Source organism: Ostrea edulis, chromosome 7, assembly GCF_947568905.1.
Source record: "Ostrea edulis chromosome 7, xbOstEdul1.1, whole genome shotgun sequence".
Taxonomy (NCBI): domain Eukaryota; kingdom Metazoa; phylum Mollusca; class Bivalvia; order Ostreida; family Ostreidae; genus Ostrea; species Ostrea edulis.
The window spans coordinates 87,897,209-87,915,227 of record NC_079170.1 but is presented as its reverse complement, the minus strand read 5'-3'; the positions used below and the strand labels follow the sequence as shown (position 1 = coordinate 87,915,227).

The window sequence follows — 18,019 nt, the reverse complement described above, 5'->3', positions numbered from 1 at the left end:
TCGGTATGACGTAATTTTCGTACCTGTAGCTTATTTTGAAACATTTCAAATGTCATCTTCCAAAGTATCAATGCAGTGTATATTTTAATTATTTGAAGAACAGGTTATGGGCGTTTATTGCGGGACTATATTTTAATGTTGTGTTCTAAGTTATACCTGATCTATTGAGATAAATATGTAAAGAAAAAATTGTAGATATTCTAGAAAATATTTGTCAGGACCCAAAATGTACATTTGACAAGGGATTTGAAGTGTTAACATTTCTATCATGTTCTCTCACACAACACATAGTCTTATATACATGTTACTGTGGCATGGATGTATAGCAAACTAGATTAGATTTCTCATGAAAAGGTGTCGGATGTCAAACAAATTAGAGGATTGCATTTGTTGGGTATTATAGATATGTTGGATTGTTTTGTAACAGTAAACGACATTAACACAATGAAGTGTCTCGTCCTACTGTGGTTATGTACTATTCTGCCTGACAGATCCAACACGGACAAAGTCCATCCAACGATTCACAGTATGTACCTTATTAAGTTATCCATTTACAATGTCCATATCATGTTTATGATATGATGAGATATCTTATGACGGGCATTTTCTGATGGTGGACATTTTTGCGATTTGATCCCACAAAGTTAGCAATTTATATTAGGCGTTTTCAATTTCTGCGATTGTATTATTCCGTTATAATCTCTCTCTCTCTCTCTCTCTCTCTCTCTCTCTCACGATTCTATTTTTTGTAATTTTTCCTATTTGCAAAATTCCGGGAAAAAATTTATTACATAAATAAAAATAAAAAAACCCATTGTTATACAGTATTTGTCTGTTTTCTTTTTGGGTATTTTTTAATGATATTATTACCTGTAATAAGGCCGGGAATCCACATGGCTTTTAGGGCTTTGAATTTAGACTCTATATATACTACACCTGTCCCACTATCTTTAATATCCCCTATCAATGTGTTCGTTTTGATTCTATCTTTTTTATTCCATAAAAAAATATAATAACGTATTAATGTGTTTTATAAACTTAGGATCGGGTAATTCTAAGATGTTTGTAACATAAGTCAATTTTAATAAAGCCAATCAGTTAATGATTGTACATTTTCCAAATAATGATAGTTTTCTTATTTTCCATGATTTAAATAACATTTCAGTTTCGTGATATATTTTCATCCAGTTTTTATTGTAACATTCAATCTTATCTTGACCTACATAAATACCTAAATATTTTACGGTTTTCTTAATTACCTTTATTCACTCTACTCTTTCAAGCTGGTTTCTCAGGTTTCCGAGTAAAATACATTGTTTTTGAGAAATTTATTTTTGACGCTGCTAATTCACAGAAACTTTTAATGGTGTTTATTGCGTGTTTTAGAGAATCGGTATCACCGAAAGCCAGTGTCAATTCGTCTGCATGTTGAATATTTTTAATTTCATTTTCTAAGTTTTTATTTGTGAAGCCGGGAATCGAACTATCGGATTTTATTTTATCTGATAGAATTTCTGCAACAAAGAGGAATAAAATCGCTGACATTGGACAGCCTTGCCTAATTCCCCTGTGCATCTGGCATTTTCTAGAGATACAGACATTATTTTTTAAACGGAAGATAGGATTTTTATAATACAGTATTTTTTATCCATTTAATAAAATTAATTCCAAAATTACATGTTTCTAGAGTTTTGAACATTCATTGTAGATTTAACTGATTTTAAATCTTTTTGATCTAAAATATAAGATAAAAAGAAGTATATTTATATCATTGAAACAATACAGAAAAGCTGCAAACCATCTGAAGAACATTTCCTGGTCCTGGAAAATCATGAAATCCCACATTGAAGATGTCCATCCAGTCTCCTTCAACGTCAAAGTTGTTTCCACTTATAAAATCAATGGAATGCTGAATAAGAAACAGCGTAAGTCTTATCTAATTCATATTCATTAAATGTAATATATAGCCAGTTATGAAGGACGAAAAGCTACACAACAACAGCAGTAGAGAATGAAGACAAGTACTTGAACCTTTTGATTCAAAAATATTCAGAAGGATTAATGAGAGCTACCGTCTACATTTTAAAAGGGTGGGGTTAACTGCCAATCATGAGAAAATATATCTGTAAACTACCATTAAAACATTATCTGTAAACTACAATTAAAGCATTATCTGTAAAGTGCCACTGAAATCATTATCTGCAAACTACCATTAGAAACTATATTCGATGAAATTGTACTTCTGTGACGTTTCAAAGGTGAAGATAACAAACAGTGATCAATCTCATTACTTCTATAAGCAACACAAAATAAAGAGTTGAACAAACACGGACCCCTGGATATACCAGAGGTGGGATCAGGTGCCTAGGAGGAGTAAGCATCCCCTGTCGTCCGGTCACATCCGCCGTGAGCCCTATATCTTGATCAGGTAAACGGAGTTATCCGTAGTCAAATGTAGTGTGCCAAGACGGCCTAACATTAGGTATGAAACAATGATATATTGTATTGGCAAACCAGATTGTTATTACGACAATACAATTTCCGAAATACTGACTTTAAACGAGACTGTTGAAACCCATGCACCATCAACTCGTTTGTCAGAAGCCTGTCAGAATCCTGCCTTTATTTAAAAACTAGTCATATGTTTCGGATTTTAGGAATTCGCAAAACCCTTTAAAAATAGCAAAAGTTAGTAGCACCAAAGAGATCACCGTTTTCAGGATTATGATTGGCCACACGTGTTGAAAATTCATATACAATTGAATACTCAATTCGATTTTAAGCGACTTTGGCATCTAGATTTATGCATTACTGAATAACTCTTCGAATTGAAAATAAAATTTGTAGCGTGTGATATTAAAATTACATATCCAGTTTTCTTCAAATATCATGCTCATCAGCTGTATGGCTTTCAGCTTTGGGACTGGAATATAAATGATCTCACCAAGTTTAGATACTTTATATTCTATTTTTCTTGTTGATTATATACCATACTTTATTTGTTTTCTTAATCTGAATTTCAAAAATATGTGATATTTTTACCTCAACTGAATGTTTTACTCCATCAAGCCAAGTACAGGGACTGTGCGAGCATATTGAAGAAGATACCAAATACAAGAAAGCAGGATGGAGTGTATGCGATTTATCCGGACCTTAAAACAAAGAAACTCGTGTACTGTGACATGACAAGAGAAGGAGGCGGCTGGACGGTGTGTAATCTATTGTAATCAACATGTACATGTATTTGTAATGCTATTAATTTATTAATGACCTTGTCTGCAGAGAGAAAATAATAATTATATTATGGACGTGGATATCCAACACTTTAAATTTTAATATAATCAGTGATAAGGTTAGGGTTTGCAATCAGTCTTTCAGTCTCCTGATACAGCTTGTTTGTTGGTTTATTTTTTGGTAAAAAATTGAAACGAATTGCATTAGAATAAGGGCTGGTGCAAATGTGCATAATATCCATTATCTAAATAATCAATATTTTGAGATGAGTGACCAGAAAATATTTTTGCTATTTTAGTATCACATAAGAAGCAAGTTTTAAAAGTTTTCTTCTTAAAGTAAATACATCGTTATAATTCTATTATTGCAAATTGTAAGTGAAATATAATCTAAAATTTATTTTAAAAGCAAATGTTAAAAACATTCATCTTTAGTACATTCATGTACGTCGTTGTAATTTCTGTCATGCAAATTGTAGTTGAAATGCAAGTAAAAATATATTTGGTGTCTAATTAGATAGCAGTCAGGAATATGTTGATGCGGATGGAAAAGAGTTAAACATTAATCATAACAAATGTTTAATATCAAATCCATTTGAATAAAAATTCTCCTTTGTAGGTCATCCATAAAAGACTTCATGGGTCGGCAAATTTTTTCAGGGACTGGCAAACCTGCAAAAGTGGATTTGGAGATCCCAAGATAGACTACTGGATAGGTAAATAAATGATGACAGGTGAAGATAACAAACAGTGATAAAGGTCATAATTTCCCTCAATCATCCTGTTACTTATATCTTATGATATGATAAAACAAAAAGGATCTATTACAGTAACGGAGAAAAATTCAATAAAAGATAAAAAGTAAAGATAATGAATATTTATCAATTTCATTATCCAATAAATGGACGTTATTGTCAACAGATGAATTGCAAATGGAAACTTTTATCCTTTAAAGGAAACGACGTCCTACACTTGCTGACAAAATCCGGCAACAATGCCCTTCGTGTGGACCTTCAGAAATTTAACGGCCACAAGGCGTACGCCAAATATTCCAAGATTTCTGTGGGTGACGAAAGCAGCAAATATAAGCTAACTGTATCAGGATACCAGGGAAATGCAGGTTAGGATAGTTTTCATTGTCTCTCAGGTTATACCACTTGTAATGACTGTTCAATGTGTAAATTAATCGATTTCAGTTTTACATGCATATCTCAGTCATATTGAGACATCACCAGGAGCAGGTGAAATCCAACAAATATTTACCATCCATATCGCTTTGGTTTATCTAAAAGATAGGATTCTCCATAGTTTATCTTATACTGTATGTGGTTTTAATTTCGCAGTGCCAAAAGTTCGCAGTTTTTCATATTGGTCTAATTGCGGTGGTTTTATTTTTGTGAAATTCAAATTTTATTTTGACTATTTGATTACTGGTAACTGTTCAAAACGTATTGTGTCACACTTGCAAAAGGATTGAGGATGTTTTAATTTCGCGGGAAAAAAATCCCCGACCGCGAACATAGCGAAATTAAACCACCGCAATCATTTCCCCATTTACAGTATTTATCATAGAATTCGAGACAACAGTCGTTATATTAGTATCATTATTTTTCAAATTATTGAAACATGGTCATACCTAAGGCTTCTTATATTTTCATGAAAGTTACCGACATAAAACTGGACAGATGTTTTAAACGTCTGCTTTAGAAATGCAGGGTTTGTATTAATTATCTCTTTTAAGTAATACACGTTGCTCAAATATTTGGAGGTATACTAATTGATATCGTGTTATAGCTGAAAGTATCTGGTTATATGTATTATTCTATGTTTAAGGAGACAGTCTTCGCTACCATAACGGAATGAAATTTTCAACAAAAGATCAGGACAACGACACGAGTAAAGAACACTGTGCCACAGATTATAAAGGAGCGTGGTGGTATGAACGTTGTTATGGTGCCAACCTGAATGGGTGGTATGTTAACTCCGCCGTGGTTAGTTCCAAATACCTCAACTGGTATAAGTGGGGCAAGAGGTACGAAGCATTGAAAACACCATCTATGATGATCCGACCATCTTTAAGTTAGTAAATACATTTTCTCAGTAAGCTTAATAAAGCATGTTAGTAGAGTGTCTTGTACTCTTTAAAATGTCTATTTCGTTTTCAGTCAGTCACTTCTAAATAGTTAACAGAGTTTAATATATATAAGGCAATTTAGTGTCTTACGTTTCTGTATCCCCCACAGGATCTAAATCTCTACTTACACAGAATATCAGTGTTTTGATGTTTGGAGTAAAAATACACCCTTAAAGGGACATGGACGAGATCTTGGTGATTTTTTAAAAGGTCATTAATTGATGATATGGTTGCATTTGATGTAAATAACAGCAAACGAAAATTTAAAAAAACTCACGCAAAGATGTATGAAAGATGAAGATAATGAACAGTGATCAATCTCATATATCCTACAAGCAATACAAAATAGATAGTTGGGCAAACACGGAGCTCTGGGCACACCAGAGGTTTGATCAGGTGCCTAGGAGAAGTAAGCATCACATGTCGACCGGTCACACCCACCATGAGGCCTATATCTTGATCGGGTAAACGAAGTTATCCATAGTCAAAATCAGTGTGCCACGAACGTTCTAACAATCGGTATGAAAAACGTCAGACAACATTTGACCGAGTGATAGGTTGTATTAGAAAACTACATCGTTATAACGATCATAAAATTTCCGAAATGCTGACTTTATTGAAACCCCAGTACCATCAACTAGTTTGTCAGTAGCTTGCCTCTATTCAAAATCTGACCTTACGCAGAACAAGTTCTTGCATAACCAATCAGTGGAGAAATATAAACACCAATATGCAGGTGAGAATGGAATATTGCTACATGAATATGGGAAATTGACGATAGAGAAGATGAAATAATTCCGTTTTTTATGAAGTTGAGTTGTTAGTTTGCCATTGATATCTACTTTCAATACAATATCTAAGTATAAAGCAGAAGTGGAGGACTCTGTTGTGTTTTTTACTTCGAGTTTACAGTGATATCTCAAATCGACATATGAATGAAAATTATTATTGTTAATAGATAATACGTCGTTGATATATCTAATGTAAAACTTATACGGTACTAGTGATGTCGAATTCAAGGCCACAGCAAGATATTTTTCTTCTCACGTAGAAGTTATAAAATAAATTCTGCTTCATAAGAATACAAAAGCATGTCAGCGAACAAAAGAGCACAAAAGACCACAATTGGTACCCATGGGGATTCCATAAATACAATTTATTAAAAATGACGAAAATGATGAAAATTATATAAAGGATAATAGTGCATCAGAGTAACAGCTAATCACCCAATGCAAACTGATATTTCAATATGCTGATCCCAAGCAATTACATATGTACAATATATGTGCATCAAAATACAAGCTACATAAAGTATACAGCAAAAAGATGGCACATCAAAACATAAAACTACCACTTATTGATGTCTAAATGTGATTCCTGAAATGGTTTGGCAATTCACATTTGGAGGTTTTAAATTTTCCGACTACGTAAGTGATAATCTAGAATAGAACGTAAGTCAAGAAACAAACGATCAATAAAAACAGCTCATCATTATTACTGTTGCATTCTATATACCTGCGGAACTAAAAAAAAAATGAAATATGAAAATAATAATTGAAAAAATGAAGTTAAATATGGTCACAAAAATGCATTACAGGTACATTCATACCTACAGAGATCGATGTAATGCTTCAATAAATATAAACATATCGAGAACGTTATAAGATTACAATACAATCAACTATTATTTAGTGGTTATATTTTCAAATAGTATTAAATCTAGCTTTGAACATGAAAGATTTCATGTAATAGAGAAATGTTTCACCATAGAGGATAACGGACAATGATCAATCTCATAAAAATACCACAAGGGAGTTAGGCAATCACGGACCCCTAGACACACCAGAGGTGGGATCAGATTCCTAGGGAGAGTAAGCGTCCCCTCTCGACCGGACACAACCGTCGTGAGCTTTATATCATGATCAGGTAAACGGAGTAACCCGTAGTCAAATTCAATGTGTGAAGAATGGCCAAATAGTCCGTGTTGTATGATTTGAATTTTCATAACAATTCTTTGTTGTTATCGGCATTGTCGCCATAATAACTACATTGCGGAATATGGATATGACAGTGCACTTCGTACTAGAAACTTATATATCATCATTTTAACATTATCAATAATAAACACTTTCATTTCAAACATTAAATACTAAATACATTCTGCATGTCACCAGTTAAAACAATTAAGATCCAAAAGCGAATCAATCATCATGCTAGGTGTTCATATAAAATTTTATCGGGGGACTTCAGTATATGGAGCAGTGTGTATAATAGTGAAAGGAGGGGTAATCTTTGAGATATTTTTGTGTGGTTGTTTATGAAATTCTTGTTGAGCACTGTCTTCCTGCCTCTTATGAAACTCAGTCAATCTGCATTCAATGCTTATTGATTCAGAAGTGATAAATTTATTTGTTCTTTTTTCTCACATTTATAAGGCACTTTAGTATAAAACAAATGACTGACTACATTCTTAAATAAAGTAGCGTTTGATTAAGGTTAACTACTGACTTACTGCGTTGTGTTCAGGAAAACCTGGTCGACTAGATAAGACTGCTTCTCTAAGAATACACAATGTATTCTTTGTACAAATTAAGATTAGTTCAATGGAAACCTAAGATATTTGTACCAAGATGTTTCAAACTTATAATGTACATTTAAACATGTTTCTTTCCAAACAACCGGGTGTTTTTGAAAACTAGGTATACGTTTGTTTTCCGGAACCCTTTTCACTTATAGCATTTACACACCCATATGCACGTCTTGTTTTATTTCTAAAATACAAAGTTCTAGATGGACAGTGAGCATCGTACACAGTCTTTTAAGGTTTGAGTAATTTGAATCTTGTAGCTTAAAGCATCCAGGTAACACATTATCAATATTCAATATGAAAAACTGAACTTAAATATCATATTTGTGTATAATCATTTAGCTCAAAAGCAAAAGGAAATTAAAAAGTATATATACGGATTACAAGAAAAATGTACAAACTGTAATAGAATTGTTAGATCTATAAAATATTTTAAAAATTCAAGTATGCGGACATAAGATTTAAATATTCCATGAGAACGTAGTAATTCCATCAAATTCAAAACCATGATAAAACTTTGAGAAGTGAGAAACACACTAAGAATTACGGTAATAATCAAATTCATTTTCCTTCTAGTATTTGTACGGACTTGTGACGATCTCAGATATTTCATTTTTAAACAATGTAGAGTTATTATTGTACAAAAAGGAAAAAGAACTTGGAATAGAGAACGAATATTCACACTCCAATTTAAAATTGTTGATAGGTTCTCTATCTGACCAGCCAGTAAAATAGTTATATATAATGCTTCAAATGATGACAATAACAAACTTAGTATCCACACCATAACAGACCATAAGATGACTACTAATGTGGTCAGGTGACTTCTACTCTGTAGGGGATGAACGGTCATCAAGTACCTGACCACAGAGAGTAACATCATGTGTCCAAGGGAACTGAAATAAGATGCTTCAAACGCCATGAAAAGCATTGTAGAAACTTGCACACCATGTCCTAAAGATGGCAGAGTAGTAAAATAAACAACATAACATCGTACAATCGAAAGAAAATCAGCAAAACTCAGGCATCCAATGACAGCAAATGTCGGCGTGTGGAACTTTTTATCAATCGTTATCTTGAGAATAGTGAAAAGGTTTCCGACCAGACCCAGGGTTCCAATAACTAGAGTGGTGACTGCTATTATTTCAGAAGACGCTGATCGAAAATTATCCAAAGTGAAAAACAGGATAGGAATATTGGCATTGTTTCCACTAACTGCCTGAGTTTCGTTTCCTGATATGTCAGTGTTTGTAGTAGAGTTCAATAATACATTGTAATATCCCTCTGTTTTGGAAACATTCTCGTCACAGTAGTGACGTGAGGTTTTAAAATGTTCCTGCAAACCATTCCCATATTCTACAGTTGTGTTCATTCCGAAAGGATTCATTGCAGGTTAGGTTAACCTAAAAGAATATCAAAACTCCAACGTAAAAAGTGTATCAAGATGAAACTGTCTATCGTTATAAATGCTCACATATTTTCATGTTTTTCTGAGAATACTTTAAATTCACAAATATTTACTTACTGTTACTTGATACCAGCAATAATCAGCTGTTGGCCACCGTTATAGTTATGTGATATAAAGGAGCATCTTTGACTTATAGCTCTAGGAAGAAAACAACAATTTTATTCAGAATCAAAAACCTTGAATTTTACAAGTAGGACGCAATCTGGCCAGGAAATAAGTATTACGTCACAACAATTGAAACATTATTAGATATAGTCAAGCTCATTCTGTATAGATTCGAGCATCTCTACAATGGTCCCTCTGTCTATCAATATATAGGTTTTAATGTGTATCATCTGTTAGGAGTTAAAAAGAGACATTTTCTAAAACAATACATCTCCAAAAAACGTCAGCTTAATCACTTGTATGATTTCAGTGAACAAAAATGTACTGGAGTAAATTTATGATCACTATGATGAAATCGTATCAAAGTTTCGCACACCATTCCCTATAAATTACTAATTCCGTCGTAGCTGGCTTTAAAAGTGCATATAATGATACTTAGGAGATGTCCAGGTGCAAGAGGAAGTGTCGTCTTTACTGGAGAGTATTTCCCCCTGATGATCATTCCCAATCTAGAGGATCTAGTTACAAATTGTTTCCCACATATTGGTTTTGTAAATAAGTCCGTATAGATTGTGGTGGCTAGCAGAGTCTGATGCCACTAGCAAACTCTGATCAGGAAATTGGTGTTCCTTGGCTTTAAGCAATCTTTCATGTGAATTTGCGCTATCTTAAAATCCAGAGTACTCCAAAAGCAAAATAGGATATTGCCTCTGATCGAGTTGCAGAACGTAAAAACAAACAGCTTTGCGTCAATAATGCTTAAGAAAAACTAGAGATAACGAAGATTGATCAATCTAACAATTACTATAATGGATACATAATTAAGAGTTGGGCAAGCATGAACCCCTGGATATACCAGACGAGGGATACGTTGCTTAGGAGGAGTAAGAATCCCCTGTCATACTCGCCGAGAGCTCTTATATTGATCATGTAAACGGAGTAATCCGTATTCATATTCAGTTTGTAAAGAACGGCCTAAGAAGTGGTATGAAACACGTCAGACAGCATTTGACTCAGTGATAGGTTGTATTGACAAACTAGATGTTTTTAACAACCATATGATTTGTCAAATGCCCAAACGAGACTGTTGAACTCCTCTAACATCAACGTGTTTGTCATAAGCGATCGGTCAAATGACACAGAGGAGTGAAGATGTGTTTTGCTTTCGGCGTTTTTTTTTTTTTTTACTTTTTGTGTCATTCCACCAAAGAGTTTCAACTTTTCTGGGATCTATTGATGTAACAATAATTATTCGATGGATCTGTGACACTGGATTTTGGAAATATTGTGTAAATACTTTCAGAATGGTAGGGTTGCGGAGGTTTTCAAATTATATTTCCAAAGGAAGCTCAGCACCAATTTTTTTAAGCATGTTGATAACACAAGAGTCATCTGATCGTCACTTCTACGACCACCTTTTCGGATTTTCTGTTCCTGCAGAGAAAAGATTTATATCAAACTCAGAAATACCAATGTTATTGAGAGTAAATCCGTTAGAGACTAGAAAACTCCCTACTTTCTTTTGAGTCAATGTATACGCGCCACAGATCAAAGTCTCTTTGTGCGCACGAAATATCAGTATCCACTGCATTTACTGGACAAGCGAGTGCACAATCAGATATAAATTCCTTTTTGTTTGTCTGTATGTCTGTGTTACCTAGATATACTGATTTGAGCAGCTTTTTATCATCCATTGTTACAGGATTCAGGATATACGTGATGTTATCAAGCAAACATCCCAACAAGTAGAATCGACTACGTTCTTGTATCTACATCTTTTATTCAACAAGATCAAAGTATGCCTCTCAGAGAAAGACCTGGGTTGCTTTCAGGGGGGAGAGGAATGTCCGATTACAAATGCATTAAAGTTATTCTTGATATTAATCTAAATTTACGGGACCAGGATATTGGGAAATCGATACCCCACTTTTCAAAGATACTGTTTTTGTCACGGGAATGAAACAAGTTGTTAAAGCATTTGATTGAAATGAAAATGCACTATCAGTATGGGAAGCATTTAAAATCAAAATTAAAAACTCTTCTCAACAATACAGTAAAAGTGTAAGTAAATCATATAGACCGCAAAGTATTTATCTTAAAATAAAATATCTAAAATAGAATAAAATCTCTCGCTGTGACCTTCAATTTGACTTTTAGATATATCGATGACGTTTTGTCTATTAACAATGATAGCTTTCATTCATATGTCGATTTGATATATCCCTGTGAGCTCGAAATAAAGGACACCACAGAGTCGTCCACTTCTGATTCATACTTAGATAATTTATTGAAAGTAGACATTAACGGCAAACTCACAACTCAACTGTATGACAAACGGGATGATTTCAGCTTCTCCATCGTCAACTTCCCACATTTATGTAGCAATATTCCACTATCACCTGCATATGGTGTTTATATATCTCAACTGATTCGATATGCAAGAGCTTGTTCTGGGTATAGTCAGTTTTTAAATCGAGGTAAGCTACTGACAAACAAGTTGATGGTACAGGGATTTCAACAGTCTCGATTGAAGTCAGCATTTCGCAAATTCTATGGTCGTTATAACGATATAGTTCGTCAATACGACCTCGCATTGGGTCAAATGCTGTCTGACGTGTTTCATACCGATTGTTAAGCCGTTCTTGGCACATTGATTTTGATTGCGGATAACTCCGTTTATCTTATCAGGATATGGGGCTCACGGCGGGTGTGACCGGTCAACAGGGGATGCTTACTCCTCGTAGGCACCTGATCCCACCTCTGGTGTGTCCAGGGGTCCGTGTTTGCCCAACTATCTATTTTGTATTGCTTGTAGGAGTTATGAGATTGATCACTGTTCGTTATCTTCACCTTGCATATGCTTCTTGATGTTTACTAAGTAATTGATCGATTTGTTTTCTCTTACGTCTACTAGCTAAAACAATGGCTATCATTTTAAAATCAATGTTTTTGAGACTTATAGGTTGATAGTTTGCTAAGTTTGATTTGTCTCCCTTTTTATGGATAAGCGAGATTAAATCTAAACGTTGAGAAAAAGCCATGCGTTTATGACTAAAGTTTTGTGTTAAACTATTGTAAAACTATGATTTTAGTTCATATCAGAAAGTTTGATAGAATTCGCCTGGTAAACGATCCAAGCCTGGCGTTTTATTATCTTTTAACATTTGGACTGCTTCATCACATTCCAATTCTTTCTCTTTTTTTTGATAGGTAACTATATGCGATATTTTGGTAATATCCAAGTAGGATTTAATGTTATTGTCGTCATTATTTGATTATTTATATAGTTTTCTGTAGAAATCACACATTTTACATAAAATGTCATTACAATAGCACCTTTTCGACTTACTGTCGGAACGCGTGTTTATTCTAGATTTTATATACCGTGATCACGTGATTTCAAGATTTGGTTAAACTTCGATACTTCTAGTAAAATAGCATCTGTTAGGAAGAAAAGAAGGGATCAAAAGCGAGATACTACTGCTCAGCGGAAGCTTGCAGTGAGAACACTAGAAAGATGACAAAGTATGGTTAATGAAAAACATTACATTATACCCCTTTTTCACACCACCAAAAGATCCGACAAGCGTGGCTAAAGTTGGTGAAACAAAACGATTCCGTCCCTTAGAAACATCATGGACTGTTCTCCAAACACTTCGTAGATTAAAAGCTTACAGAGGAAAACTATAAACAGTCTTGGAAGTTGATAAGTACGAGTTCCTTCAATGAGTGGAACGTCGATTCGTCCACATCACAGTAGCATGAACAGGTTTATAATTTACATATGTATATGTTACAATGACTGTTCACGATTATTCACTCTCGTATATACATTCTGAAAATGTTAAAATTTTGTTAAACAAACTATAAACAATTACATTGGACATAGTGGAACACTGCGAAAAACTCTGAATACATTTAGGGGAGGTGGTGCTAGGAGGGGTTTCAATAAGTATATTAGCGAGGAAATAGAGTCATTAAAGGCTTTATTTGGGTAGCAATCCAAAGGAATGCAATATAATTGCTTTCAATTAAAGGGTGTGACCGGTCAACCGGGGATGCTTACTCCTCCTAGGCACCTGATCCCACCTCTGGTGTGTCCAGGGGTCCGTGTTTGCCCAACTATTGTTTTCGTATTGCTTGTAGGAGTTATGAGATTGATCACTGTTCGTTATCTTCACCTTGCATTTAACCTATATGCTTCAGTAATTTACATAGGCTTGGTATGAAAATAATTTTGAAATAGGTTTTGAAATTAGAATCAACCCGCTTTTTGCAAGAGGAGGGGGGACAAATGCCCCACTGAGGTGTCGCCCCCTTGGTCGGACATTAAAACTCTTGTAATGTGCTTAAAAATATTCAGTGCAGCCACACGATTTATTTTTATCATTCTTTTTCCAGATCTCAGAAACTTGTTTTACTGATGATAAGCATCCCATGTATTATAGTACTAATAGCAGCATGAAATTAGAAGTCCAGACACCACCTGTTGTCAGTTAAGAGATATAACTGTATTCGAGTTGGATAGTGCAGGTTCTTTCACCGTTTTTCTACATTAAATTATCTAAGAATAACCTCAATATTAAATGTTTATACATGTCTACATGATGGGCAATTAACATTTGGGACATGGACATGGCGAATATCATTTAATGCAATACTACAGTGTAGTGCTAATACTCTATTATGATATAACACTAAAATGATATACATATAGTATGTTAGGGATACAATACCCACCTGAATCATCAAGGAAACGGTTGAAATGGCGGTACAGACAAATATAAGAATGGAAGAAATGACAGAGCTCCCGGACTTGAATTCGAAATCCTTGAACCCTGATGTTGTTTGTCCAGAGAGTCATGTGTACATCCGGTGACAGGAGCGTGAACCGGTATACTGAAGTCCCATTCAATGTTTGCACGTTCCATCATCGCTACAATAGATTCAAGATCGCTTGAAACGATTAGAGAATATTCATGAAAATGTTAGGGCTTTTTATTTTATATTAGTGTATTATAGATTAATGATAAAATGTTGTCATTTATACTCTATTGAAATGTAATGTTGAAATCCCTGTACCATCAACTTGTTTGTCAGTAGCTTACCTCGATTTAAAAACTGACTATACCCAGAACAAGCTCTTGCATATCGAATCAGTTGAGATATATAAACACCATATGCAGGTGATAATGGAATATTGCTACATAAATGTGGGAAGTTGACGATGGAGAAGCTGAAATCATCCCGTTTGTCATACAGTTGAGTTGTTAGTTTGCCGTTAATGTCTACTTTCAATAAATTATCTAAGTATGAATCAGAAGTGGACGACTCTGTGGTGTCCTTTATTTCGAGCTAACAGGGATATATCAAATCGACACATGAATGAAAGCTATCATTGTTAATAGACAAAACGTCATCGATATATCTAAAAGTCGAATTGAAGGTCACAGCGAGAGATTTTTTCTTCTCACGTAGAAGTTTTTGAATAAATTCTGCTTCATATGAATATAAATATATAAAGGAAATATATTTGGAACAAATGCAAGAACTATTCTCGACATAATTGAATATTGGGAAAATAAAAATTAACAACGACGGTAACTTACTTTTCTTGGATGTATAAAAAAGCATTTGATTCAATTAAATGGAAATTGGTGTTCAACCTAATCGCAAGAAATTTTCCGTCAATCAGTCGGAAGAAGTTATTGATGGACTCCGTCATACAATATGAAGTCTATTCATTTGATGAAGACCCTATGTTTGAGAGGAGACGATGGATTCAATGTGTCACAGGATACCTCTACCGTAGAAAACGATAATAACAGGATCGCGGTGGTGAAATTGAATTTCGGAAATAAAATGAAGAAAGTTCGTTGTCGTGATTGCTAGTATTTGACCACCATTAAATACATGGTTAACCAGGCGACCAGACATACTAATGCGGGATTATTCTTGGGTATGCAGCAGATGAGATCTGGAGTTATGTCTGTCAATTCAGATGTTGATAGTGAGGAAAGATCTACACTTATTTCGAAAGTGATGACATTTTAAAAAGTGTGCACTATTCCTTCTTAAGTATTGGCATTTTTCAAAATGCCTGCAGAATTGATAATATATTTCTTCAAGTTCTTGGCATTAAATGTCTAAAGTAAATGAAATTTATAGATGAAATAGAATGAAATTATGTATTGTATCGAATTCAGTAATGTTAGTACTTCAAGCAGAGTAAACGCCCAATTGCTGCAAACCTGTAAATACCAACATACAAATATACTTAACACTAATAAGGTATGCTTATTCTAAAGATGTAATAACAATGCCATTTAGGTTCAACATCTTCTTAACGCTTGTACAGTTGCGTATTCACGTGCATGTCAAGTCAATATTTATAACAACTTTCACAAATGTAGGAAATATACTTTGAGATGTTGAATTTTCCATAAGATTAAAATGTACACGTGTAATGATGAGCCTTTTTACAATAGAAAGGGAGTAAAATATCCAGATTCTCTTTAAAAGACTAGCAACATACCCCATAACACAGAAGACGATGATAATGGTTAAAAAGGAATAAACATATTAATGGTAATGCTATCAATTAAACTTTAACAGTATCATATTCCGTTAATAATTTAGGTAGTAAAACAAATATACATTTAAACACTTCAGCTCCAAAAACACAACATAAAAATTGTGGACATATGAAAATAATCGATGCTCTCCAACAGTTTATAAACCTTTACAACTACAGAAAATGTCTATAAAAATTCTTTCACTATAAGTAATTGCTAAAGATTCAACTGAATAAACTGAGGGGAAAATCACTTATTCACGAGTTTTCAACTTTCTAAGCATGTCAACGTAGAAGAAACAAGTCTACTTGTTAAGTAAATCTCAGATCAAATACAATTTCATCACTGCGACAGCGTGCTACATATTAATGTGCTACTACTGGACTTTCGCTCGACGTGCTGACTTTAACTTCATTGGCTGACTTTGACACTAGTATGCTCTACGAAAGTACATTGTGATATGATTGCGTTGACTCCGAGGTCCACAGAGAATATATATCAGCAAGGTTAAACCGGATGTTATAATCATAAGTCATAATGCGCATGCACAAATGTACATTTTCACTGGAGCCAATCGAAGCATTGCTCGGCCTCTTCCATGGGGAGTCTCAGTACCCCTTGCTTGTTGCAAGTGCTGACTAAATGGGGCGGTCCTTCGGATGAGGACGCAAAAATCGAGGTACAGTGTCACAGCAGGTGTGGCACGATAAAGATGCCCCTGCTCATTGACTAAAACCTCTGAGCATAGACCTAAACTTTGCAACCCTTCACTGACAATGGTGACGTCTCCATATGAGTGAAAGATTCTCGAGAGGGACGTTAAACAACAAACAATCAATTAATCAATCCATCTTCCCTGAATTCGAGAAAAACTTCGCGACTAGACGGAAAAGACTGAGCGATGTTTCGATTGTACCGGAGCTTGATAACAGGATAGCACGCAACTATACGCATGCGGTTGGGGAAAGTTAACATACTCTCTTTTTTTTTTATCGGAATAAGGACTATTTCACGAACAATTATCAAGAGAATTAAAAACAGCCATGTTCGGTATGGTTTGCGAAAAACAGTTTTCTCTGTCCTTAACAATGTACCGGTGAGTCATTAATGTAAACAGGTGTTAATTTTTCTAGATAATTTGGTCAATCATTTATAAACATTTTAAAATAGATTTGGGCTACGATTATCTCCTTGTTTGACCCCTAATTTAATCGAGTAGAAATCAGTTACATCGTTCTCAATTCGTATGCAAGATCTACTAACTTCATTCAGTGGTTTGATAATATTATAGTAGAACGAACCTACTCCCAGTATCAAGCATATACGTTTTAGTCCTGTGTGGATAACAGTATCAAATGCGTTTTGGAAATAAACAAAGCAAGCAGATGCTACTTTCTTTTCTCTGACAATATTCATCATAATGTGTTTCAGAATAAAGATGTAATCAGAGGTTCAAACAAGTGAGGGGGAATGCTCCGTTGAACTAAAATGGCCGCCTTCAATGCTGATTCCTTGCACAGCATGAACTTGTAATTTGTATTTGTCAGTGTTTGATATTCGTAGGATTGGTTAACTATATATCGTTAACCGATTGGTGACTGTATTATCTGCCATAATACTATCCATCTCATTGCGATCCAGCCTCACTTGTTATAGCAATATTTATACATCGCATTGTAATTATTTTTATAAGTCATGACAATACAGTATGACGTTTAGTCATAACAATATGTATTGATTTTTATGTGTACACATTATAACACAATATATGTAGTATGATAAATATTACACTTTCCTCAATCTCCATTAAATCACTCAAATTATTCATATATATAATCACATATATAATCACAATTTCTTATTTCATCTCAAATCAACCTATTCATATTCATGTTAATATTAAAACCCATGGTTTTT

General features: G+C 34.2%; 2 protein-coding genes across 2 annotated transcripts; one reads left to right on the top strand and one right to left on the bottom strand.

Annotated features, from left to right (window-relative positions):
* Nucleotides 1-434: 434 nt before the first annotated feature.
* LOC125674099 (ryncolin-1-like) lies at nt 435-5,361 on the top strand. The gene is made up of 6 exons (XM_048911139.2): nt 435-526; nt 1,786-1,925; nt 3,070-3,209; nt 3,853-3,949; nt 4,189-4,353; nt 5,067-5,361. The coding sequence occupies exons 2-6, from the start codon at nt 1,832-1,834 to the stop codon at nt 5,315-5,317; spliced, it is 747 nt and encodes a 248-aa protein (XP_048767096.2). The 5' UTR covers nt 435-526; nt 1,786-1,831; the 3' UTR covers nt 5,318-5,361.
* A 1,131-nt stretch (nt 5,362-6,492) lies between these two features.
* Nucleotides 6,493-9,565, bottom strand: LOC125655082 (type-1 angiotensin II receptor-like). Its single transcript, XM_048885246.2, has 2 exons — nt 9,480-9,565; nt 6,493-9,357 (listed from the first exon to the last, which is right to left on the bottom strand). Exon 2 carries the CDS (start codon nt 9,339-9,341, stop codon nt 8,298-8,300), a length of 1,044 nt encoding a protein of 347 aa, XP_048741203.2. The 5' UTR covers nt 9,342-9,357; nt 9,480-9,565; the 3' UTR covers nt 6,493-8,297.
* Between the last annotated feature and the right edge of the window lie 8,454 nt (nt 9,566-18,019).

Coding starts and splice junctions, on each gene's coding strand:
- LOC125655082 (XM_048885246.2), bottom strand. CDS start 9,341: ATGAATCCTTTCGGAATGAACACAACTGTAGAATATGGGAATGGTTTG.
- LOC125674099 (XM_048911139.2), top strand. CDS start 1,832: ATGAAATCCCACATTGAAGATGTCCATCCAGTCTCCTTCAACGTCAAA. Junction 3,210..3,852: donor GAGAAGGAGGCGGCTGGACG/GTGTGTAATCTA, acceptor TCTCCTTTGTAG/GTCATCCATAAAAGACTTCA. Junction 4,354..5,066: donor AGGATACCAGGGAAATGCAG/GTTAGGATAGTT, acceptor TCTATGTTTAAG/GAGACAGTCTTCGCTACCAT.